The following is a 27532-nucleotide window of genomic DNA, read 5'->3' as shown; positions in this document are numbered from 1 at the left end:
AAAAAATATGAATGTATACATTTACCTTTAAAAAGAAAGAGCAGAGTAGGTTGAATTTATTCATCGACATGAAATGAGAGCATAAACTGGATTTATCAATTCCGGTGGAGGTTCCAACATGTTGGGGATAGAACCAAAATAAAGTGCTCGAGTCATAAAGGAAAATGATGACACCTTGAATTAGTTACTCCACGGGCTGTATCACATCACCTGGAATGTGACATTGAGAGGGATAGGCGTAGGAAATAAATTTGTCCGAAACCCTTTGAAGGAAAAATTTTCTCTCCAACCCCGATGGGAGTGAATCCCCAGGGTTTGTCCAACGACGTTTTTTTCCTCAAAATGCAATAACCACTATACCACAGTCATTATCATTCTCACCAGCAGCCATGCATTTAAAGAATGAATACAGGGTTTGGCAGAGCCCATGGAGCAGTTGTATCATTGTGCATATAGGGGAATCTGTGACACCAAATGACCTGCATGGAAATTACATGTCGGCCTTGATTAATGTGAAACATTGGGCCTGTCTGTTGTAAAAAAATAAATAAATGAATAAATAAATATAAACTTCTGCATCGTTGCAAAGTAACGGCACAATGCAGGTATTCATGTGCACATTTTCTCGACTGTGGCAGGTCTCATTAGAGCACGGCGAGATGATCATCCAGCTGGGCTTGTGAAGGGACATGATAAACAGTAAGTTGGTGTTCCCTTTGATAATGGTAATTTGCATAATTTTTCTATGGTACAACACCATCACCAATTTACAGTATACTTCTGGCATCACCTTGACCAATAACAATGTACAATACTACCATAATTACTGGGTAAAGCGCGCTATATTTTTTTTGTTTGTTTCAAAGAATCGTATGTGGATCTGTCTCCTGCATCTCTGGATCAGCGTCCATCTCTGGAGCAATGTCTTATTCTGCGCATGGTCTCCCATGATTCCAAGTATGAAGCTCTTTCAGCCAACTTTGGATCCGTCCTGTACTCCCATCCTTGCTCTCACTTCCCAATCTGTGACGACTTCAACTGTCAATCATTCCAGCTGACTTGTTGTCTGTCTTCACACCACTCACTCTCCATCATATTGCAGCCAAGGTCTTTTTGCAACATTTCTGTCCTCACACAATCTGATGGATTTCCAAGCCATATTTCCCACACTAGCTGCCACACTCTGCTTGATTTGACAAGCCCAACTTTCATTCCAACCTTTCCTGTTCTAATTTTGACCCCTTTTGACTCCTTAGAACATCTACTCTTGAAATTGTTATGTACACGTGCATCAGCTCTTCCATGCACTTCCATACCTGTATTAATAACAAAATAAATAAATAAATGCAAATTTACCGATTCTTCTCCAACTTAAGGTGGTGTAATGGTCTGACCCCCTAATTACAGATCGATTTGGTAATACACAATGACTGTACTTGTATTATAGATTCAAGGGACAATGGAGGTTTACTTAGCTTGATTGCACATACTTCGGGTACAGCTTACGTTCAAGGCAATTTTAAAGGTGGCAACCCAAAGAACCCTTGCTTATCTGGACTGTAATATGGAAACTTTTCATAGAGGTCATTCTGCCCAAGAAAATAGATGTCAGTTTATCAAGTCAGGCTGATGAAGTCCTTAAGCCAAGATGTTTTTATTTTCTCATTTATCTCTGTATTTGATGTCATTTTCTGGAGAGAAAATTAGCCGACAGGATGGCCGAGAGGTGCGTATACTCGCTTCTATGCTGTCTCACCTGGGTTCGAATTCTGACAGCTAAAAACGGTCATTCCAGTGTTTCAAGAGCAGGGTGAATCATCAATGTGTGTAGCGTCCCACAGATGGACGTAAAATTGGGCATCCCATCTGCCCATCTGCTGATCTTTGTTTCCATATTATTTAAGATTTATTTCCAAAACATTCATGTTGAATGTTCAACTGAATATAACAGGTTAGTTAAGATGTATTTTCTTTCTCATGGTATGACTACTGATAAGTCTTAATTAACGGTAATTAAGTTAATTAAGTAAGGTAATTAAGTAATATATTCCAGTCCAAATCAGAAATATTTAAGAATGTGATACAACATTGCAATAATTAACACCAAATGAAAATATGAAGTCTCAATTCCTGTTTCCTTCTATTTTCAGGTTCGTACTAGCTGTGCACAACATAGTCTATTGATGTCTGACCAGCAAGCAGAAGAAGGCAGCCAGGAGTGAGAAGACCCACCTCCCAAGAGTCGGAAAGATGATAGTCATGGAGGCTCGAAGTCCCGATTGGAGCCCGAATGCATTGTGCACATCCCTGGGTTACAATATGGCCCTATGGTGCTATTATCCACAACCAAGGATTCCACAGCCCGACTAGCAAGGTTGAAGGAGATCCGAGACAAGAGACTGGCGCAACCACATGGATCAGTCCAACGTATGACGAGTACCTGTGACCTAATACCAGATTCCCTTACTGAGTGTCACGGATATCACAGAGAATGCTATCAACGATTTACCATGAACCTCAGTCGCCTCTCCACTCCTTCAGATCCATCTCCTCTATCATGCTCCAAGTTAAGTCGGACGGATTCAGCAGGGGACAAGGTACTGTTTTCATCTGATTGCATCTTCTGTTACTCAAAGGGGAGACGAAAGGTCAAGATCAAAGGGACACACACCACTGAAGGCTTAAGCCTGATTGAGTGTGATGGATGGCGAACAGTTCTCAAAGTAGCTGAAAACAAATCAGATGAGAAATTACTCACACGGATGAGAGGTCATGATTTGTTTGCTACAGAAGCGAAGTATCACAAATCCTGCCGGGTTATCTACACACAGAATCTAGAGAAATGGAGGAGTACAAGTACGGAGGAGAAGGAGAGACAAACAAACCTGGCATAAGCACAGTCGGGCCTTTGCAGAAGTTCAGAAAGTCATAGAAATATATATCATTAGAGGCAAACACATGAGCAAACTGTCAGAGCTTTCCAGCATTTATATCGGCAGCCTACAGCATACGGATTTCGCCAATCCCAACTTCCGTGGGGAAAACCTTAAAGCTAAGTTCAAGAAACATGAGAAGTACAAGGACTCATTGGCGTTCTGTAAATTACACCACACAGGAAACTTCCAAACTTACATAGTCTACAATGCAGGCAGTGGCACAAGCGACGCGGTAAGATGTGCATATAAACTTGGTTCTCTTGATATGGTCCAAGAATCTGGTATATGAGTTTTGGTTCATGAAAATGAATGAGCTGTATGCGAAAGATGATGACTGTCTTTCCCGTTCGAGCACAGTTGACATCATGGGCACTCTCCCTCCATGCAAGAAGAGCCTGGAACAACACATCCGGAGAGTCAACTTTCAACTTGGCATTTAGAAAAGAGCCCATGTTGCAAATCTTGAGATCCCTGAGCCAAGTGATGGACATGGATGGATTTTAGTTGAGGGGAAGCTGGAGCCTCTTTGGTACGAGGGAGGGGTCCTGCCACAGCAGTTGGCAGACATCGCTGAAGATTCAGCGAACATCAATGCCTCGGACTCGGACATTCCAGACGAATCGGACTGTCTTAATGGAGACAGCTCAGTCTGACAATGAGTAGAATTAGTTGCAATTCACGTTAACGACAGGAACATTCATTTCTATTGGAGTATACTTCTGTTTTGAATTGTTTAGAATATATGTTGTATTTAAATACTTAGCATGTTTGAGATTTGGTTATGTTATTTTGTTCTGTGAATATTGTATTCAATATGATGCGGATATAATGCAAATATAAACACGATTTTATTCACTCTGAAACGTATGCTTTCTGCAGTCTGCATTGGCACTATTACTTGTAGATGTATGTTTGGAAATATGATGGATGAATATGGGAAGAAATATGAAGGATAATGAAATACTGCACGTAAAATATTCTTGTATTATAGGTAACTGACATGATCAGGATTATGGAGATATAGACTGGAAATGTTTATGTGCAATGAAATATTTTGTAGTTTGGTGATGCTGATGGTGGCCATCGTGGATTTTTGGGTTTCTTTCAAATGATACTATTAAATAATATTTTGTGTGATATTATAACTAATTCTCTGTAATCATGGAAATAGTTTGTCAAGTAATGTTCCATAAAAGTGACCACAAATGTGTATTTCATCAAAATGTGGTTGATTGAAAACATTATTTGTCTGAATACGTTGTATATTTTCATAATAGTTGCTTGATATTTTCTATAAATAAAAGGTAATTAATACCGTTTCTCACTATCATTGAATAGTCTGTACCTGCAATAAAATTCATATAATGTCAAATATATTCATTGAGGAATAGGGAGTGTTGATTTTGTGTTTATTCGAAAGATAGGGAATATATATATATATATATATATATATATATATATATATATATATATATATATATATATTCAAATGTATATAATTTCATTTAGATTTAATGTACAACACGGTTCGACATATACATATGATCAGAATGCAATTATCTTCAATTTGATGCATCATACATGTATATTGGATATAATTTGGGCCTTCTGCATGCCATTTTGATTCCATCCGTAAATTGAATTCGACGCAAATCAATAAAAGTATAATTTTAGGGTACCCCTATTCAAAAGGTCAAAACAGGTAGTGCATCCCAAAATTTTCAATGTTAACATTCATATTTGTGTTCAGTATATCCAGGGGATTCAGAAAAACATAGGTTTGCTGGGAGGTTGGGGGGGTGCACTGTGGCCATATCTGGCCCATGGCCTATAAGGAATTGATGTGGTTAAGCCCTTGTCAGAGGGTTAACGCCAAGACGTCAACTTCTCCTTGCTTCCCATGATGGTTAGCATTCCTCAATCAACTTCGTCCATTGTAGCATCATCATTTATTTGCTTCATTTTTTGGAGCGTGTAAGTTTGTCGATGCCGTGATAATATAGATTAGGAGAGGCATTTTTAATTGGGCCAGGGTGCGAGCATTCAATGGCTTACTCATGTGAAAAAACAGTGAGTTGTTTCATGTCCACCAGCCGGTGCTGGTGTCCGCCAGCCGGACGAGACACCCGGTTTGGCCCACTCATGAATCCAAGCAATACCCTTCACATGAAGCAGCTGGGCAATGATTTATATTCAGGTTGGTGATTTAACCCAGACTAAACAGCTCAAAGACGAGTACACTACCTCTGAGCTCTCCAGCTATCCCTGTGCTGTTAAGGTCAAGAGAAAGAGGGTAAGTTCAAAGCTTAGTTTTAATGGTTTTATTGTTCTCCAATTCCGAGATTTTTTGAATCATCATTTTTTAAATCTGTATTTGTAATCACGCATTGGATTGTGATCTGATGTCCATTTGTCTGTTTGGTTTTCCATTTTGTTCAGACTCATTTGTTTGACCATCCAAGCTGTTTCGTTGCCTCTGTGTTTGAGGGAATTCCAGCAACCTCCAAGGGATTGTTTCTCTGTGCCTACCTTAAAGGCCATGGCTTAACCTTCCAGAAGCATCCCTGAGCTATCTGGCCCTTCATCACTTAAGACTTGACAATATTCAATTCTACCTAATGAACTGCCATTTTAAAATGTTTGCACTAAAACTCTACCCTTACAGCTATCCCACTCCTTACACCATTTGTCTTGCAAATGACCATTGTCGATCGTACCAGCGAAAGTCCTCAGGATACTGAATTTTCTTTTTAAATAATGCTTTGTCATCATAACCATTAAGGCTTGTGTGCCGTTCTTTCTGCACCAGTGTGAACATCTAGGGGGTTTGAGATGTTTCATTGAATATTCATGAGACAACCAATTGTGCACAGCGGGCTTGTTTGTGATGGTCTTAAATCATGCAATATAATGTCACGCATTCCAGAAACCTGCCCTGCCAAGCAGAAAAAAAACGATGGCACATGCCTGTGCTTTCAACAGAAATATCATGTTGAATCAAAAAAATTGAAGTCACTTGAATCAGGTCAGGTCAGGTCTGGGAGCATGCGCTGGAGCAGCTGTCATTCAGTAAAGCCATGATTACAAGCCTGCTGCGTGCACCTAGAGAAATGGATGAAATCAACAGGAAGTTGATCGAGGTATGTTAACTGCCATGGGAAGTAGGGAGAATATGACTCTTGGGGTGTTAACCTTTCATCCTCTTTTGCTCCGACAAAGGGTTAACACCCGGAACGTCAGATTCTCCCTGTTCCCCACAGCAGTTAACATACCACGATCAATGTCCTGTTAGTTCCATCCATTGTTCTACCTGTCTGCTAACACAGATCGACACTAGCTTACACCAGTAAGACGAGTTCTTTATTCTGCACCAAGAGAAGTGCATATTCGTGCTTCTTTAGTGATGTTGAATTTCTGGATGCATTAGCAGAGATACAATTATTGGTGCAAAATAGATAAGACTGCTTAGATTCATGCTGAAGATGGATCTCTTACTCCATGTATAATAAGGCTGAATCTTTGAATAGACAAATGATAATTCTCGATCTCTGTGTGCACACAAGTATCACTCGCTTTATCAGTGTGTGGATTGTAAAGCATGCATGGCGAAGCCCGATTCTAGGGTGTATACTTGGTATGGCCGCTTTTTAATGATCCTCATCCATCTGCTCAAATCATGTTGGTGGTGGAGGCCCACACTCTTTGAAAGTTAATGGTGGTGGTGGAGGTTCACATTCCTTGGCAGTCCATGGTGGTGGTGGAGGCCGACATTATTTTATAGTCCATGGTGGTGGTGGAGGCCCACACACTTCGACAGTCCATGGTGGTGGTGGAGGCTCACATTATTTTACAGTCCATGGTGGTGGTGGAGGCTCACACTCTTCGACAGTCCATGGTGGTGGTGGAGACCCACACTCTTCGACAGTCCATGGTGGTGGTGGAGGCCCACATTCTTTGACAGTCCATGGTGGTGGTGGAGGACCACACGATTCGAGAATTAATGGTGGTGATGGAGGACCACACTCTTCGACAGTCCATCGCAGTGAAGAAAGCCCACACTCTTTGACAGTCCATGGTGGTGGTGTACCCTACACTCTAACAATCCATGGAGCTGGTGAAAGCCCACACTCTTTGACAGTTCATGGTGGTGGTGTACCCTACACTCTAACAATCCATGGAGCTGGTGAAAGCCCACACTCTTTGACAGTTCATGGTGGTGGTGTACCCTACACTCTAACAATCCATGGAGCTGGTGAAAGCCCACACTCTTTGACAGTTCATGGTGGTGGTGTACCCTACACTCTAACAATCCATGGAGCTGGTGAAAGCCCACACTCTTTGACAGTTCATGGTGGTGGTGTACCCTACACTCTAACAATCCATGGAGCTGGTGAAAGCCCACACTCTTTGACATTCAGGCCATTCACGACAAGCCATGAACATCCCCCATTGTTAAGATGCAATGTTTGCTAGGTCTCCACTCTGCGGCAGGGTGCTGACATTTCCACCAAGTTTTCACGGAAATTGAACACACACACCTGTGATGGTCGTAACACAACAAAGTTTAAATGCACTCCACTGCCAAGCTTCACTCATCAACGTGCCATCATTCAAATGAGCATTTTTGTGCAAGTGAACTGCTTCAAAACGAATTATTCAATTGTAAATCACACCCAGTTTTCAAAAGGTTTTTTTGGTTCATCAAGTGCACATTGTCTAGAAATTGCTTATTAGTTTTAAACTCTGAAACTCTGAAAGCTTTTCTTCTGAAAAATTTATCCAATGCTTGGGAAGGTAAGTATCCCTGCATGTTCGTCCAAAGCACTCGCACATGTTTCAATGAGAATGAAACCTCCACTTTTTCATTGACAGATTGCCTGTTAATGTAAGTCTCTTCCTCCTCGTCCTCCTACCACCCCCTCGGATATAATAAATGCTGTTTTATGTGGTACATGGGTCTGTAATCACCAATCAAGTTGACTAAGATCGGCAATTCCTTCATCATGGTTCATTCATCCCAGTTGGTTCATCTACCTTCATGCAAGTGCGTTTCTAATCAGGCAAGCAATATGCTCCGTATTTACATGTATTGTGAGGTCCCTCTACATCCATCCATTGGAACCATACTCTGTGCACAGCGTTGGTGCTGCCTAAGCAGTCTCCTTGGCTATTGGGTACAATCCTGGACGGGTCACCACTCCAACACAAGATACTAGCAAGCTGGCACACATTTTTCCAACCTCATAAGGACGACAGGCAGGGTCAACCCCACCTGGTATTAATTCAACAGCGAGTGGGATTTGAAATCAGGATCCTGGGATCCCAAGCCAACCACCCGAACCATGAAGCCAACACCAGGCTCCCTCTACAGTGCCTTCTGAAAGTTTTCACAGCCCTCGATTTTTGTCACATTTTGTTGTTTCAGTCTGAATTTAAAAGAGATTAAATAAATAAATAAAATTTTATCACTGATCTACACAAAACACCCGATAATGACAAAGTGAAAACGTGTTTTGAGATTTTTTTCCAAATTAATTGAAAATGAAAGCTGAAATGTCTTGCGTCAATGAGTATTCGGCCCCCTGAGTCAATACTTTGGGGAAGCTCTTTGGCAGCGATTACAGCTTTGAGTCTTCTTGGGTATGTCTGGATTTGGGGATTTTCTCCCATTCTTCCTTGCAGGTTTGCTCAAACTCTGTCAAGTTTGATGGGGAGTGTCGGTGAACAGCAATCTTCAAGTCTTTCCACAGATTCTCAGTGGGATTCAAGTCTGGGCTTTAGCTGGGCCACTCAAGGACTTTCACCTTCTTGTTCTGAAGCCATTCCAGTGTTGCTTTGGCTGTACGCTTGGGGTTATTAGCCTGTTGGAATGTGAATCTTCACCACACTCTCAGGTCTCTTGCACTTATAAGTATGTTCTCCTCAAGGATTTGCCTGTATCTGGCTCCATTCATAGTTCCCTCTATCCTTACAAATCCCCCAGTCCCTGCTGCTGAAAAACATCCACATAACATGATGCTGCCACCACCATGTTTCACGATAGGGATGGTGTTAGATGTGTGATGAGTTGTGCTCAGTTTTCGCTAGACGTCGCACTTTGCATCCAGGTCAAAGAGTTCAATTTTCACCTCATCAGACCACATGATCTTTAACCTCAGAGTCTTTCACGTGCCTTTTTGCAAACTCCAGGCTTGCTGTCATGTGCCTTTTTCTCAGGAGTGGCTTCCATCTAGCCACTCTCCCATAACACCGAGATTTGTGAAGTGCTGCAGAGACTGTTTTCCTTTCGGTAGGTTCTCAAATCTTAGCCAAGGAACTCTGTAGTTTTCTCAGAGTGGTCATTGGTTTCTTGGTCACCTCCCTGACCAGTGACCAAGATCCTTCTTGCCTGGTTGCTCAGTTTGGTCAGACGGCCAGAACAAAGAAGAGCCTGGGTTGTTCCATATTCTTTCCATTTCCAGATGATGAAGCTCACTATGCTCTTGGGAACTTTCAACACTATAAATGGTTTTATATCCTTTCCTAAATCTATGACTCCTCACATTTATATCTCGGAGTTATACAGACAGTTCCTTGGACTTCATGATAAAGTTTCTGGTCTAACATGAACTGTCACCTCTGGGACCTTTTATAGAAAGGTGTGTTTCTTTCTAAATCATGTCCAATCAATCGAATTGGCCACATGTGGACTCAAATGAAGTTGTAGAGACATCTCAAGGAGGATCAAAGGAAATTGGATGCACCTGAGCTCAATTTGGAGTGTCATAGCAAAGTGGTTGAATACTTATCGACGCAACGCATTTCAGCTTTTCATTTTTAATGAATGTGTAAATAATTCTAAAAACACGTTTTTACTTTGTCATTATGGGATGTCTTGTGTAGATCAGTGACAATTTTTTTTTAATTCAATACGTTTTTAATTCAGGCTATAACACAAGAAAATGTGAATACTTTCCGAAGGCACTGTATACAGTATGTGCTTTGAGTTATGTGCGAGTCTCTTGCTCAGATAGGCTGGCTTCAGTTAGTGTACGATGCACTGTTAAGCATAATAGCCACGGTACATTGAGAAATGAAGATACCATCGAAAAATAAACATTATTAAATATTCCTGATCGAGACATCGATTCTTTTTATTTCCAAAAGAAAATTGCATTTCGAGTGACTTCTTTTTTAAATGAATAGCAAAGTGGACAGCATGATTACTCCATGAAAGCCCCAGAGTCATTTGGCTTCGTTTGTAAGGAGAGGAATCCCAAGGCAATCTGGATGCTTTGTCTCACTCCCAGACTCGCAATCTGAATGCTTTGTCTCACTCCTGGACTCTGCTCGAAACCAATTCTCCCCCTCCCTCCCAAACGTTCCCCAACTCCTTTCCCTCTCGTCCTTGACTGCATTGCCCTCCCAGCCACACGAATCTTTCTTTCCCTTCGGCTCAATGGCAGCACAGGGTCATTGTGATAGATTCACTGCACCGGTCAATCGATGTGGGGAAACACTTTAGCCATGTCCATCCCACATGCTATAATTTTGTTGACTGATGTGGCCATATGTAAAAACGGGAGCAGTAACAAGAGCGAAGGCAGGTTGAGACAACTTCTCATGATACGAGGTTCATGTCTATGATATCTACAACCATAGGTGGCTTTTATCAAAGGCCATCTTTACTTGAATTGCTTCTGGATTTGAATTGAGAACGAGGCTTCCTCATGATGACCCCTCCGATAATCCTCTCGCTGATGTGTGCTGAGTTTGTGCATAAAATCATAGCACTTATTAGATAAAAAGAACGGCACAGACAAACCTTTTCAATCCATCTCTCGAAGGAGGATTCCACAGTAACATTAAAACCAGAGAGTTGGTGTCAAAGCCAAAGTTTTACTCCATTTACAAGCAATGATCCTTAATTATTTAATACTGGCAAATACAATCCGTTGCTTTACTGACTAGGATATTAAGAGCGAGAGAGCGAGAGAGCGAGAGAGCGAGAGAGCGAGAGAGCGAGAGAGCGAGAGAGCGAGAGAGCGAGAGAGCGAGAGAGCGAGAGAGCGAGAGAGCGAGAGAGCGAGAGAGCGAGAGAGAGAGAGAGAGAGAGAGAGAGAGAGAGAGAGAGAGAGAGAGAGAGAGAGAGAGAGAGAGAGATGGGAAGGGGGTGGTGGGGTGGTGGGAGAGCGATGCATCACCACACGTCACGATACACTCAAGACGGGTGGGGGGGAGTGAGAGCAAGGTGGATGGGGGAGAGAGTGCAGTGGAGGGGAAGGAGGCAAATAGGGAGGGGAATGGGATGTTCTGGATTTGGGTTTGGTAGTGGGACTTGAGGGGAAGAGGGGGGGTCGATTTAATTCAGTCAGGGGACTTAAGGGGAAGCAAGGGGGGGGTGATCCCATCCACCAGCATTAGTACAGGATTGAACGAAATGGGGTACGTAAAAACAGCACGTTAAAATGGGTCATACTAAACACTGACTAGCAACCTCCCAGAGACTCTCCGGAGATGTCCGTGGGGTTTGGAGGGAGAAGGGCTTTGGGAGGAGAGTGTTAAAGGGGGAGGGGGGGACGAAAGGGCATTTTCCTTCAATCATCAAAAAAGCTGCACCAGTGTTCATGCCTTTATTTAATTTCTGCACACATTTTACAACTAAAATGTGATAAACTCTAGAATCTCTTAACCTGAAGCAATTTTCAAAATTTAAGCTGCAAAATTGATCCTAGCAGCAGTTTCAATTGCGAAAATCAAGTGTTCATTTGGCTAATTTGCACATTGTTTTCCACCCCTTCCTCTATTCAACCTCCTGAGAGTTGTATGGTGGTAGAGGGTTTTGAGAGGATGTTAGCGTGAGGGGAGGAGAAGGTAAGGCATCAGGGGAGGGGAAGGGAAGGTAGCATATGGGGAGGGGAAGGGATGGCAGCATACAGGGAGGGGAAGGGAAGGCAGCATACAGGGAAGGGAAGGTAGTATGAGGGGAAGGGAAGGGAGAATAAGCTGAGGGGAAGGGAAGGCAGCACAAGGGGAGGGGAAGAGAAGGCAGCGTACTGGGGTGATAAGGCATGCCCAACCAGCAATGTTTTCTTTTTAACTGCAGGGTTTTACATAAAACACAGTGAGAGCATTTAAAACCTACTCCATCTACCTGGCAAAGGCCTGCCTACATGCATGCATGCTTGCACATACAGCGACCTTTGCACCACTCCGTTCGGCTCACTTCAAATAATGCTACACTCTGGGGAAGCCGTTTTAAATTCAAACCTAAACCGTCAGTCCTTAGCAGCCCCCACCCCCCCCCCCCCCAATATGCGTTCCTCCAACCTCCTCACAGGTCATGTTAACCATGCATGCACACCAGCAATATATTTATCGCTTTCACTTGCACACTGGCACGGATTCTCGCCAGCATACTCAACTTACACACACTAGACGGCACATCCCACATGGCTTCAGCTCTGCAGCATGTTCGCTTCCCGCTTCCTGAAACACATTGTTTGCAAGACGGCTGCATAACCTCTACCATGACCCCACGCATCATCGGCCTGGGTGCAACTTCAGTCCGCATACCCACGAAACTCACGCACCGTGCACATGTAACCAAGCATGCAGGCATGCACACATCCCAGGGGAGATTCCCTTCACAAACCCTAACCTTCCCATTTGTAGACGTATGTCTGTGTGTGCTGTCTACGCACCTCATCATGCTTTCAGCAACTGCCAATCGGGAAACGTCTCCGGTTCCCACTGCATGGATGTGCTCTTCTCTGGGGTCACATGTGCTCCCCCCCCCTCCCACTCCGTACGTGCCCCAATTTCCTCCTTAGCAGAGTTCTAAACACAGGTTTGATTCAATGTTGGAAGGTTGTTATTTTTTTTAATAGGTATATTCATATAACTATATTAATATGAAATAATGAAAGCAGATCGCAGAAAAAGGTGAAACAATGCAGTTCAGTGGGCAAAGCAGATGAAACGAACTGCATGCGTAATATCGCTAAAGACTGCATGGCACTCACCAAGTGGCTTAAGCACTCCAGGAAGCACTCCAACAAAATGGTTGATGAGAAATGGCTGGCTTGGGAAGCGATTCGCGATCGGTCATACTATACACCACCCAAAGGTGCCCAGAGTTTCAAACAATGTGCGAATTGGACAAATGAACACTTTTTTTTAAGCAGTCAGAACTGCTACTAAGGTCAATTCCACAGTGTAAATTTTGAAAACCGGCTTAGGTTAAGAGATTCTTGAGATTATCGCATGTGCAGATATTAAATAAAAGCATGAATAATGGCATCTCCTGGCGTTTATAAGCATTGTGATGTATCCAGTGATTCATAGGAATGAAGATCAGCGATAAGCAATGCATAGAGCAATTCGTAGGTATGAAGCTTTATCGTACAGAAACCGACCTGTTCCAAGGCAAGGCATTTTTGAGCTGAGCAGACAAAATGGTGGATTAAGACTCTGAGCTGAGCGAGCTAAATGCAGGATGGCCAAAGGTAAGCCTGTTTCTGGTTTTACCATTAATTATCTTCAAAAGGGGTGTTTACATTTACCCAAATACCCAGTTTTCATTCATGCACTCCCCTAGTGTTCCCTTAGTATGCATGAAAAGTTTTGGGCTGCTGGATTTCATGGTTCTGGAGTTATGGAGGTCACACACATACACACACACACACACACACACACACACACACACACACACACACACACACACACACACACACACACACACACACACACACACACACACACACACACACACACACACACACACACACACACTATAGACAAGCAAATACCACCCGATGCTGCGCTGAGGGGAACACTTAGATGGGGGGAAAAATAAGGAGGGAGTTAGAGAGGGGTGGGGAGAGAGTGAGGCGATAGAGGGGGAAAGAGAGAGGAGGGAGGAGAAGCAAGGAGGAAGAGGGAGTGAGGAGGAAGGGAGAGTGAGGAAGTGAGGGGAACGGAAGGCAGACGTGTGGTGGAGCATCAATAAGGAGTCATACTGTCTCATCAAAATTATTCCGAATGGAATAACAGTTAAGATGGAAACAAAATAATGTCTGAAATCCATTTTCTACAGGTCATACTATAAATTCCACCCAGAGACAAACCCCGCCCGGCACGTCCGGAGACAAACACTGCTCGGACATGTCCCAGAGACAAACTCCCATCTGGACATGTCCGGAGACAAACCCTGCCCAGACATAACCACCATCCAGATACGTCGAGAGACAGAGAGACAAAGAGGCAGAGACAAAGAGACAGAGAGACAGAGAGACAGAGACAGAGAGATGAGGAGTGGGGGTAGGGAGTTATCAGAGAAAATGTTATGCTTTATGAACACACACACACACACACACACACACACACACACACACACACACACACACACACACACACACCCACACGCACACACACACACGCACACACACACACACACACACACACACACACAGCCTGAACACGGAGGTGTTATATAAACCTGTTTAAAGCAATCTTTTTCAGAACAGGCACACATGTAAACATTATGAAAATGAAATTTGTGTTGTTGATAACAAATCACTACAACCTCAACATACGATCTTCACAATATATATTACTCAATTTCTCCCAGGAAAATCACAGGCAATGGAAGTAACATACTCACCTGAGGACTGAATATGGAGATGTTATATAAACTTGTGTAAAGCAATCTTTTTAAGAACAGGCATACATGTAAACATTATGAAAATGAAATTTGTGTTGTTGACAACAAATCACGATATACAACCTCAGCATATGATGTTCACAAAACATACTGTATTACTCAATTTATCCCGGGAAAAAATACGCAGGGAGTGTATTAGCACAAGACCTGATCGAGGCCTGAAGGCCAATGATCTGATTTTTTTGATTTCATTTTGTTTTTTAATCCAAACATATCCCTCGACCTTCCTCGAGAATTTAGATTAAAGAGGAGGCCATGCAAAGTTTAGTCGAGTCAAATTATGGAAAAATTACCGCGTACCCCAACCAGAGAGTTGGTGTCAAAGCCACCCAATGCTCGCCTGTTTATACATTTATCGTTTTTAAAAGACTAGTCCAATAATATTTTTTATAAAGCATTGCAGTGAAGTCTGATCCAAATAATTTTAAAGCAATATATGTATTTGTGTATTGTAATCAGTAAAAAATAATTCACAAATACCAAATAAACACACAGAGAAAATATTTTGTGCCAAAACTACTGAAGTACCTTCTATGAATTTACCCAAAAAAACTTTCAGTAAATAACTTTTTTGATAATTAATTGTAATTGAATTAAGATAAACAAATATTAATTAAGGTCATATACACATAGTACCAGTTTTATTGGTCGAAGAAATCGGAGTAGCATTGTACATCACTGACCTGCAGTAACAAACTGGCAACTTTCTGACATTATGTATAAACAGTGCAGGTATGCCAATTATATTGTAACTGTTGTGACCATGATTTAAACCCAGTAGGTGAGAAGCATGTGATTTGTGAGTAATAACTGTAAGAAAGGAATATGTAACATAAACACTTCATAGAGTCATCAGAAAAATTAAACTGGTATCAATATTGTCATACAATATGTTGTGTTTTATAGACCAACCTATGGCCTGCAAATTAGTATGGCAATCTGAAATGAAGGAACTGGTATCAATATTGTCAGTAAAACAAAATAGGAAAAAAACTTCTTTTTCAACATATCTTGTGTTATATTATAGCCTGACCCATGGCTTGTAAATTAGTATGGCAATCTGAAATGAAGAAACTGGTATCAATATTGTCAGTAAAACAAAATAGGAAAAAAGACTTATTTTTCAACATATCTTGTGTTATATTATAGCCTGACCCATGGCTTGTAAATTAGTATGGCAATCTGAAATGAAGGAACTGGTATCAATATTGTCAGTAAAACAAAATAGGAAAAAAAAAGTCTTATTTTTCAACATATCTTGTGTTATATTATAGCCTGATCCATGGCTTGCAAATTAGTATGGTAATCTGAAATGAAGAAACTGGTATCAATATTGTCAGTAAAACAAAATAGGAAAAAAAAAGTCTTATTTTTCAACATATCTTGTGTTATATTATAGTCTGACCCATGGCTTGCAAATTAGTATGGTAATCTGAAATGAAGAAAGTGGTATCAATATTGTCAGTAAAACAAAATAGGAAAAAAAAGTCTTATTTTTCAACATATCTTGTGTTATATTATAGCCTGACCCATGGCTTGCAAATTAGTATGGCAATCTGAAATGAAGAAACTGGTATCAATATTGTCAGTAAAACAAAATAGGAAAAAAAAGTCTTATTTTTCAACATATCTTGTGTTATATTATAGTCTGACCCATGGCTTGCAAATTAGTATGGTAATCTGAAATGAAGGAAGTGGTATCAATATTGTCAGTAAAACAAAATAGGAAAAAAAAGTCTTATTTTTCAACATATCTTGTGTTATATTATAGCCTGACCCATGGCTTGCAAATTAGTATGGCAATCTGAAATGAAGAAACTGGTATCAATATTGTCAGTAAAACAAAATAGGAAAAAAAAGTCTTATTTTTCAACATATCTTGTGTTATATTATAGTCTGACCCATGGCTTGCAAATTAGTATGGTAATCTGAAATGAAGGAACTGGTATCAATATTGTCAGTAAAACAAAATAGGAAAAAAAGTCTTATTTTTCAACATATCTTGTGTTATATTATAGCCTGACCCATGGCTTGTAAATTAGTATGGCAATCTGAAATGAAGAAACTGGTATCAATATTGTCAGTAAAACAAAATAGGAAAAAAGACTTATTTTTCAACATATCTTGTGTTATATTATAGCCTGACCCATGGCTTGTAAATTAGTATGGCAATCTGAAATGAAGGAACTGGTATCAATATTGTCAGTAAAACAAAATAGGAAAAAAAAAGTCTTATTTTTCAACATATCTTGTGTTATATTATAGCCTGATCCATGGCTTGCAAATTAGTATGGTAATCTGAAATGAAGAAACTGGTATCAATATTGTCAGTAAAACAAAATAGGAAAAAAAAAGTCTTATTTTTCAACATATCTTGTGTTATATTATAGTCTGACCCATGGCTTGCAAATTAGTATGGTAATCTGAAATGAAGAAAGTGGTATCAATATTGTCAGTAAAACAAAATAGGAAAAAAAAGTCTTATTTTTCAACATATCTTGTGTTATATTATAGCCTGACCCATGGCTTGCAAATTAGTATGGCAATCTGAAATGAAGAAACTGGTATCAATATTGTCAGTAAAACAAAATAGGAAAAAAAAGTCTTATTTTTCAACATATCTTGTGTTATATTATAGTCTGACCCATGGCTTGCAAATTAGTATGGTAATCTGAAATGAAGGAAGTGGTATCAATATTGTCAGTAAAACAAAATAGGAAAAAAAAGTCTTATTTTTCAACATATCTTGTGTTATATTATAGCCTGACCCATGGCTTGCAAATTAGTATGGCAATCTGAAATGAAGAAACTGGTATCAATATTGTCAGTAAAACAAAATAGGAAAAAAAAGTCTTATTTTTCAACATATCTTGTGTTATATTATAGTCTGACCCATGGCTTGCAAATTAGTATGGTAATCTGAAATGAAGGAACTGGTATCAATATTGTCAGTAAAACAAAATAGGAAAAAAAAGTCTTATTTTTCAACATATCTTGTGTTATATTATAGCCTGACCCATGGCTTGCAAATTAGTATGGTAATCTGAAATGAAGGAACTGGTATCAATATTGTCAGTAAAACAAAATAGGAAAAAAAAGTCTTATTTTTCAACATATCTTGTGTTATATTATAGCCTGACCCATGGCTTGCAAATTAGTATGGCAATCTGAAATGAAGAAACTGGTATCAATATTGTCAGTAAAACAAAATAGGAAAAAAAAAGTCTTATTTTTCAACATATCTTGTGTTATATTATAGTCTGACCCATGGCTTGCAAATTAGTATGGTAATCTGAAATGAAGAAACTGGTATCAATATTGTGAGTAAAACAAAATAGGAAAAAAAAGTCTTATTTTTCAACATATCTTGTGTTATATTATAGCCTGACCCATGGCTTGCAAATTAGTATGGCAATCTGAAATGAAGAAACTGGTATCAATATTGTCAGTAAAACAAAATAGGAAAAAAAAGTCTTATTTTTCAACATATCTTGTGTTATATTATAGCCTGATCCATGGCTTGCAAATTAGTATGGTAATCTGAAATGAAGGAACTGGTATCAATATTGTCAGTAAAACAAAATAGGAAAAAAAAGTCTTATTTTTCAACATATCTTGTGTTATATTATAGCCTGACCCATGGCTTGCAAATTAGTATGGTAATCTGAAATGAAGGACAACATGACCACCACCATCTAGATTCTAGAAGGATGCAAAAATATTACTAATACAATGCTGAAAATGGAAAGTGACATCCAGAGAGCAGATCATGTTACAGTGGCAGCATTATTAATGAATAAGTCGAACTACCATGCAGTATCATTTTTATTTGTAATTATGATGGCATCACAATTATAACAGTGCATGTGCAATGGTATTTATCAACATTATGTAATAATACATTACCGACCTTAAAATTCCGACTATTAGCCGCAACTTTTTCCCTCAACTTCGACCTCTGCGGCTAAAATAACGACGCGGCTTGTTTCTGGATTTTTTCCGATGTTGCGGGTTTTCCCGATGACGACTTCAGGCCAAATCAATGTGTTGTCGTCAGTCTCCAGTCGATGTTCAGATTCACGTAAGGTTTCAAAACTGGTTTTGACTCCTGCAGAAAGTCAATTAATTTCCCTGACTCATCGCAGAGAGGTTATTCTTCTTACTTGGATCGACGTCGTTATTTATCTATATGGTATTTATATTTACGTTTGTTACCTTGCATTGTTAACCGAAACTTGAAAAACGTACAATGAGCGGGGTGAACCACAGCTGAGCTAGAAAAAGTTCAATCCACACCCCAAGTGTCTTCCCTGATCGCCGCGGCTGTTTGTGAGTTTCCCTGCTTTCTTCAGTGATGAGTTTGCGACCTCAGAATATATTTAGAGAGGTATTGATTTGGTAAGAGTACGGTGTGAAGAAACAAGAGGTCCACACGAGGAATTCGAAACTCACACATGGGCGAACTTTCTCGCTGCAAAAAAGTCAACAAAGGCTTTCAGAGGAAGGAAATGCCAATGGCGTGGATGGTCGGGGTGTTTCTACTGTTCAGATGAGACTCAATAAGACTCAAAGCAAGATCGATCACTTTTTGTGGCTAATTTTCGGACGTTTTTGCGCTTGGTTTTTTTGTGCAACATTTGCGGTTTATAAACCAGTGTAGCAAGTGTGTGTTTAAATTCCAGATTTTTTAAAATTTAGGGGATGCGGCTGATATAACGATGCGTTCAACGGTCCGAATTTTATGAGACTTGCCTTGCCATGAGAAATGCATCGAAAAGAAAGAGTAATATGTAGTGTTGGGAGTTAGAGTGCGGACAGGAACGGATGGAAAAACAGCATCCTGGTTGCCATGGCAACCACTTTAGATGACAAACGTATGTCGCGACACACCGTCTCCACAGTCTGTACCAATGTACCAAATATGAAACGTGAAAGTTGAAAACTTTGGGAGTTAGAGTGCGGACAGGAGCGGATGGAAAAACAGCATCCTGGTTGCCATGGCAACCACTTTAAATGAAGACGGTATGTCGCGACACACCGTCTCCACAGTCTGTACCAATGTACCAAATATGAAACGTGAAAGTTGAAAACTTTGGGAGTTAGAGTGCGGACAGGAGCGGATGGAAAACAGCATCCTGGTTGCCATGGCAACCACTTTAGATGATGAACGTATGTCACGACACACCGTCTCCACAGTCTGTACCTATGTACCAAATATCAAGCGTGAAAGTTGAAAACTTTGGGAGTTAGAGTGCGACAGGAGCGGATGGAAAACAGCATCCTGGTTGCCATGGCAACCACTTTAGATGATGAACGTATGTCATGACACACCGTCTCTACAGTCTGTACCTATGTACCAAATATGAAACGTGAAAGTTGAAAACTTTGGGAGTTAGAGTGCGGACAGGAGCGGATGGAAAAACAGCATCCTGGTTGCCATGGCAACCACTTTAAATGAGGAACGTATGTCGCGACACACCGTCTCCACAGTCTGTACCAATGTACCAAATATGAAACGTGAAAGTTGAAAACTTTGGGAGTTAGAGTGCGGACAGGAATGGACGGACGGACAGACAGACAGACAGACAGACAGACAGACAGAATCACGCAATACGCCTATATATATATATATATATATATATATATATATATATATATATATATATATATACATATATATATACATATATATATACATATATATATATATATATACATATATATACATATATATACATATATATACATATATATATATATATATACATATATATATATACATATATATATATATACACATATATATATATATATATACATATATATATATATATATATATATATATATATATATATATATATATATATATCTCGGGCGTATAAAAAAGTGTGGTAGATAAAAACATTAGAAAGGAAAAAATAACTTGCACCAAAAACTTTAACATTTTCACGCTCACGCTGACGCTGACGCTCACGCCGGGGGTATCGTTATAGCTCTCTGTTCTTCGAACAGGCGAGCTAAAAATTGCAAGAAAACGTTTTATGGTATTTTTCTTTTCTATTAGATCGACAGAACATCTCAAAAGTTGCCAAAAATTGGACCAAAAGAAAGGGTCTCAATATGAGGTTAGAAAAAGATGGCAGCCAATGTTAGAACATGTCTGATATCTTCTCATATCTGGTGAAATGAACACTCTCCACCACTTTAACCCTTTGAGGTTAATTTTTGAGGTTTAACATGACTTTCAGTGAGATAAGTACATCCTAAATAAATAAAATAATGTAAAGAAAAATTCATAATTTCATCGTAAAAATAATTCAGAGTTAAGTGCAAAAATTATCTCTACGTATCATTAGTTCAGTAAAGTTATAATTCCTGATGCCAATAAAACTATCTCACGTGATGACATGACCTCATTGATGCTAAAAACTTCCTCTTTTTTGTTTCAGGTCGTGAAAATGAGTGCGGAGCAAGCACCCAACTGCCCCTTGTGCCAGAAGGAGTTATGAAGTGAAGACAGAGTCGACATTGGTAGGAAACTAGCTGATGGCATAGACAAGGCAAGTGTTGAGAGAGGAGATGACATCATTGGAGCAGCTGGAACTGCAGTGCACAGGTTTTGCCGTATTAATTACGTAAACAAATGGAATAGTGAGAAACATAAAAAGCTAAGTTAGATCAAATCACATCCGTCAGGAGAAGTGCACACCTCTTGAGTGGACCGCAGGATAGTTAAACAGATTGCTTATTCTGTGGGAACAAAGTTGCTACGAGCAAAATTCGTGTTGATTACGATGCCTATAGCTGTGTTAGAACATATAACTTTGTGGACAAGAAACGGTCACACTGTAAAACACGAAGTGATGACTGGAACACCACTCTCTAGGGACGTATTGAATACTTCAGCGGAGAGTTGCACGCCGCAGACTGTTTGTGCCATCATGTGATGTAAATTTACGTCCAAACTCTTTGAACTGTACGGGGAGGACATATCCGCAGCTGAAGATGAGGGGCTAGTTGATATTGTGACTTTGAGAGGAAACTACAAAATTCCTACGCAATTACTTCAACAGGCCACACGATGACGACGAGGAATCCCAGAAGAGAGGCATCAATAAAACCGCTGCCAAACTCATCAAAAGTGATCTAAAAACCTTGGTTCCATGTTTACATGACAAGTATCCGAAAGCTACAGACCTTAAACTGGAGTCTGCCATCGACTATATTCCCCAGAGCTTGCGTTGTCCGTTTCAACATCCTCTCATTGGAAAGGACACCCGTCAGAAAGAAGTGAGTATTGGGCACACAATTGTTCAAGCAGTGCGTCCAAGGATTGTGATAGCACCATTACAACTTGGGCTCGCTGTCCAAATGCATCATCACTTCCGATCAAGGTTTTTAATAGACAGTCTTTCTGCTATGGGTTATTGCTCCTCATACTCAGAAGTGCGAAGGTTTGAGTAAAATGCCGCTGCTTCACTCGCTCCTGATGTTTTAGGTGGCGTCAACATACCGGATATGATGCTGTCGTTAGTAGCAGATAAAGTCGACCATAACATTGTGACCCAAGATGGAAAGGGTACTTTCCATGGCATGGGAATGATAGCATCCGTAACGCCAGGGCAACACATCGATCATACGGTTCTCAGACACAAACTGTCCGACTTGAACATTGTAGCGTCGTGTTAGTGGTGCTTCGAAGGCAGACACGAGCGGGGGAAACAGTCCAACCCGGCTTTGTTGCACGAGCGGGAGCGTGAGCGTACGTTGCCCGTAACTCCCCTTTATTACGTACTCAATGCACTCCACAAGCCACAGCGACTACAGCAACCACTACAACGCCTCAGGCGGCGCGCACTCCTATATCCCTTGCACGCACGTGATCACGCCGACCACTCCTCCACATCATGCCCTGCCCCCGCAGGCCCGCTACACCACAAACATCATTGACCAGACAAAAGTAGATATCATTGAATGCCGTTTTGCGGAACACACTCATCGCATTACAGAATTTCAGCCCCTGCCATTCCTAAATGAACCGGACCACAACATTTACATACTGTGGGAGATGTCCTTTTGCTTCACTCAACCAGTACCAAATTGTCAAGGAATGATGCACGTACTACACAAGGACTGTGACTATCCCGGACAGTCTTCCGTAGTTTTTCTACCGATGATTGAGGTGTACCCTGGTGACAAGACATGTATCTTCTCCACACTAGAGTACATTTGCAAACTTGCTTCTAAGCAGAACACCCCACCAGTTGTCACTTTTGACCATCCACTCTTTTGGAAAGCTTCTGAGATAATACATGAGGTTCCAGACAATAGCCCAGTGAGAGATGTTGCGCTGTTACTTGGGACCTTCCATGCCTTCATGAATCTGTTGGGGGTCATAGGAATATTGATGAATGGGAGTGGTCTGAAAGACATCTTGGAGACGATTTACGGTGAAAACGCTGTGGTGCACATGATGAATGGAAAAGCTGTGGAGCATGCATTTCGGGGACACCTCCTTGCTTGTCAGTGTCTGATGCACCAGATTGCAGCTAAAGTCATTGAAGGTGAGCCAGGATTTGAGATCCTCGTGCAAGAACTTGACAGACAATATACTATGTTCGATACGAGTGAAATAGACCGGGCGTAGTGGCGTGCACCTGTAATCTGGCTACTCGGAGGCTTGGGTTGGAGGATCGCTTGAGGACGGGAGCTCTGCGCTGGGCCATGCTATGAGAGGGTGTAGGGCAGCCCGGAATCATGACGAAACCCAATCCTTATCCCTGTTTCGTAAGAGGCGACCAGGGTTGCGTCAGGAAGGGCATCCGGTGTAAAACCTGTGCCAAATCAGTATGTGGATCATAACAGACGATCCGCTGTGGCGGAAGAAGAAGAAGAAGATACAAGTGAAATAGACTTGAAAACATTACTCAAAAGTAATTGTATCAAACGAATTTCCCATGCACTAGTTTCCAAAAAGTCTGTATTATCTAATAGTTCAAAAATGAGCAAACTATAGCTGGACTATCTGCAAATGTTGGGAGTAGCCCAGGAACTTGTCGAGGCCGATTGCACAGGGTCGTGGCAAATGCATCTCCATGCTATATCTGACTGCTTACCGATATCTGCTGCTGCTGGACATCCCAACTATCTAAAGTCTGCTTATCTTGACCTCCAGAAGATGGAGGCGTTAGAAACTGAAAACTCTACAGGATTTTCGAAATTCAGAAACGGATTCCATGTGATCCGACGCACCGACCAATACTCGGCTGGCCCTGGATCAGACTTGATGATTGAACAGACCCTGATGTGGTCCCTTAAAAGTACAGGGGGCCTGACTAGAGGAAGTAGAATGACTGAACATCAACGAGCTGTTTCGACAATGCCTTCTTCTGTATCCTTTGCTTATTAACTCCACCATGCAGGAATTCTGTCGAACCATGTACACAACGAGTGAACAGCACAAAGAGGCATCTGCATCATGAATAGACAGGGATAAGATGGATTTGGCCAAAATTGCCACAAAGCTTGAACAGCATTCTTCATTCTCAGATGAGGTGACCGTTCGCAACATCATCATTACGAATAAATGCTGATGAGGATGTCAGTGTGCAGGACCTCTAACAATGTTGGCAGAAACACAGTGAAGAAAATGGAAGGACAATCTGTTTTCTCATATTCACACAAACAAAAGACTGCAGTGAGGACACTAGCATCAGCCCGGGCCATCAAGGGAACCAAGGATCAAACCATTGATCCAGCACTGTTATTTCAGAGGTTCCTTGTGGTATCTCAATCGGGATATCTGTGTCTAGATGAGGTAATGAAATATGAACTTTCCCCATATCCTCAATCCTTGTTTGAAGCAAAGAATGATATGTGGAAGCCAGAAAAAGCACAAGTTCTGGACGATATACGATGGCATGTTACGTCGTCAGAAGATGCTGCTCTTCACGCCATTCAAAAGACTGATCGCTATGTTCTAGATGGTGGTTCACTTTCACATCGATTGAAATGGACTGAAGGCAGCACCTACAGCTCAATTGCTGATGCCTACGCATCTTTCATGTCAGACCTGTATGGCAATGCCACCGTTGTTTTTGATGGATATGATGGAGGAAGAAGTACAAAGGACAATGCGCATCAGCTACAAAATCGAACTCTGGTTTTGAACAAGGTCAACATTTCGGATAAAACAACATTTGTTGGGAGAAAGGAAGACTTCCTCTCAAATGATATGAACAAACACACCCTCATCCACTTGATCGCTGAATGCTTGCAGCAGAAAGGCCGTCATATCATCCAAGCTGAAGGAGATGCAGACTTGGACATAGTGAAAGCATCCATCGCAATGACATCCTCCAATTCAACAACCCTGATCGGAGAAGACACAGATCTGCTGGTATTGCTGCTGTCTCATGCAACTACGAAGGACTGCAAGAACCTGTACTTTCAGTCAGACAAGGAGAAACCAAATGTTTATAACATCAAAGTTCTGAAACGGTTGCTTGGTGACGATGTCTGCTCTGATCTATTGTTTACCCATGCCTTCTCCGGATGTGACACTATTTCGAGAATGTTTGGGGTGGGGAAAAAAAATCTGTGTCCGAAAAAGTCATCAAGGGTGAATCTGTCTTGTGTGTCTGTTCACAGGTCTTTTGCGCACCAATGGTAGATCAATTTACTGCAGAAACCACCAGTTGCAAGGCGATGTCCTTGTTTAAAGGGGCCCAATCTGACTATTTAGCATCATTATGCTACAAGTTCCTTTGCGCAAGAAAGTGGCGACAGCAAAGACCTTCATGACACCCGAAAGACTGCCTCCAACAACCTCGGCCACAAACGTTCACTCCCGGCAGACATACCTACAATTCATGGATTGGATGGGCAAGCAAGACGGCATGGACCCGACTGAATGGGGCTGGGATGTGCAAAGGGACAAACTTATTCCACTCATGATGCATAATAGCCCTACACCAGACATTCTTCTCAAAATGATCCGCTGCAACTGCACTACAGGATGCAGCATACTGAAATGTAGCTGCAAAAAACACATGGCCTTGAATGCACCAGAGCTTGCGGACCTTGCCAAGAAGGCAACTGCAGTACTGTGGCGACTGAGCCAGTATCGGATGATGAAAATGAAGACTAAATATTCGGGGAAGGTACGTTGGAACATATGCTCAACAGATCAAAACTAATTTCTCGAGGGTAGACTGTGTAACTCTTTTGGTATTTCGGAGTAATTTAGTCAGATTTTGGTTTTTTTGTCAATCGTACATTTCGTTAGTTTTACTAATGCCATATTTAGACCCTTTCTGTGAGTCCATTTGTTGGCAACTTTTAATATGTTGTTCTTTAGACATAATAAAACAAACAAAAAAAAAATACCATAAAACGTTTTCTTGCAATTTTTTGAGGGTCATGCGGCATATTGATCCTACTCGTTTGGTTGCACTGGTTTTTGCAGGAGCCAAATGCACAAATGAACAAGAAAAAGAGTAATCAGAGAGTGCACACCCTCGCCAGGACTTCTTTTGAGTGGTGTATTTTTATGGATTTTAGGGTAAACCCAATATAGCTGCCAAACCATGTGACCTATGATATCATGTGTGAGAACCTTTTGTTCCTCATGGACAGGCGGTCATATGTGTAAAGTTTCACCTCAATTTGTTCAGCCACTTCAGAGAAGAAGATTTTTGAAGATGTTTTTGTTAACAATGTAATTGCTTAATCACATGACTGATGACGTCATTTTTTTTTTTTCTGTGGAACATGTTATCCCTCGATGACCCTCAAAAATTTCCATACTAATCGGATGTAGCATTCTACATATGCAATTATGACATCATAATGAAGGCACCTATGACATCATTAAAAAAAAAATCACACTCATTCCCCATGAGGAGTACTTGCTATGTGCCAAGTTTCATTTTTTTTTTCCTTGGTGTGCTTTCAGAGATACAGAGGTCTAAATATTTCCGTTTTTCCAATATGGCTGCCACACCACGTGACCTAAGACATCATAATTATCATCAAAACATTCTACATGATTAGTCGCACCAATGGTGAAAACTTTGTCTCAATCCAACAAGTGGTTGCAGAGAAAAAAAAACACGAAAGTTCTTTGCGGACAAACAAACAAACAAACAGACAAACGGACCCAGATGCAATGGAGACGAGGGTAACAAACAAACACACGAACAAACAAACTTTCTTCTTCATATCTTCAACAAGCAGAGCCTACCTGTCACTTCGCTAACAAACCAATCAGTCATCCTGTTTGCCAAAAATTGCTATCTTGGTCACTTTGGCATCACTTTTCAAATAAAAACAGCCTGTGAGGCCGCGGCCACAAAGCCCATGTTACTTCCCTCACAAAGTTGTATCTCTACCCTGAGTTCAGAGTTTGTAGCTTTAAAGATGTGGCTGGGCATAATGAAGAGCATGTTGTATTTTTTACCAAATCAACCGACAACAAATAAATGAAAAGAGGTGAGGGAGGTGGGGGGAAACCCCCAATAACGACAAGCGCATCGCTGAGGGATTTAATCACAAGACAGAGACATTGGCATTTCCAAACCCCTCTCTAACCACACTCACCCACGTCCTCTCCTACTCCCCATCCCGGCCGCACGTCCCTTGCTGCTAGAAATGTTTCCCTCACATGATGTCTCCAGCTTCCTCTGGTTATTATTTTTCCCACTTTGACAAGCCCCTCTATTTTGGGCACGAAGGAGAAGGGAAGGAGGACAAATTTACCCGTGCATTCCACCCAGGCCCCCCATTCATCCTCATGTCCCTTTCCGCTAGAAATGTCTCACACATGATGACAAGCTTTGACAGGCCCCTCCGTTTTAGGGTGGGGGGGGGAGAGAAGGGAAGGAGGACAAA

The 27532-nt window shown here is 41.1% G+C and overlaps 2 protein-coding genes across 4 annotated transcripts in view; one reads left to right on the top strand and one right to left on the bottom strand.

Moving 5' to 3' along the window:
• The window catches only part of LOC147021623 (uncharacterized), a 210325-nt gene extending 191456 nt beyond the window's left edge, over positions 1-18869 (bottom strand). Inside the window, exons 1-3 of one of the 3 annotated variants that reach the window (XR_015061378.1) lie at positions 18551-18865; positions 12620-12755; positions 12239-12404 (exon numbers count right to left, since the gene is read on the bottom strand). Coding sequence is in view for 1 of the 3 variants with exons in the window: in XM_085893746.1 (XP_085749872.1) it covers positions 12620-12627 (8 nt within the window). In the remaining 2 variants the exon portion in view is untranslated. Of the gene's footprint in view, positions 1-12238; positions 12405-12619; positions 12756-18550 lie in introns of those variants that run through there. The other 2 variants (XM_085893746.1, XM_085893747.1) reach the window with 2 other exon arrangements.
• Positions 18870-18929: 60 nt separating this feature from the next.
• On the top strand, positions 18930-26516 carry LOC147021622 (uncharacterized). The gene is made up of 2 exons (XM_085891790.1): positions 18930-18969; positions 21091-26516. Exon 2 carries the CDS (start codon positions 24228-24230, stop codon positions 25311-25313), a length of 1086 nt encoding a protein of 361 aa, XP_085747916.1. The 5' UTR covers positions 18930-18969; positions 21091-24227; the 3' UTR covers positions 25314-26516.
• The last annotated feature ends 1016 nt before the right edge of the window (positions 26517-27532 follow it).

This window comes from Eptatretus burgeri, chromosome 8 (assembly GCF_056783735.1).
Source record: "Eptatretus burgeri isolate ZD-2024b chromosome 8, Ebu_testis_v1, whole genome shotgun sequence".
Lineage (NCBI taxonomy): Eukaryota > Metazoa > Chordata > Myxini > Myxiniformes > Myxinidae > Eptatretus > Eptatretus burgeri.
The sequence above is the reverse complement of the archived record's forward strand: the minus strand, read 5'-3'. Positions and strand labels throughout refer to the sequence as shown.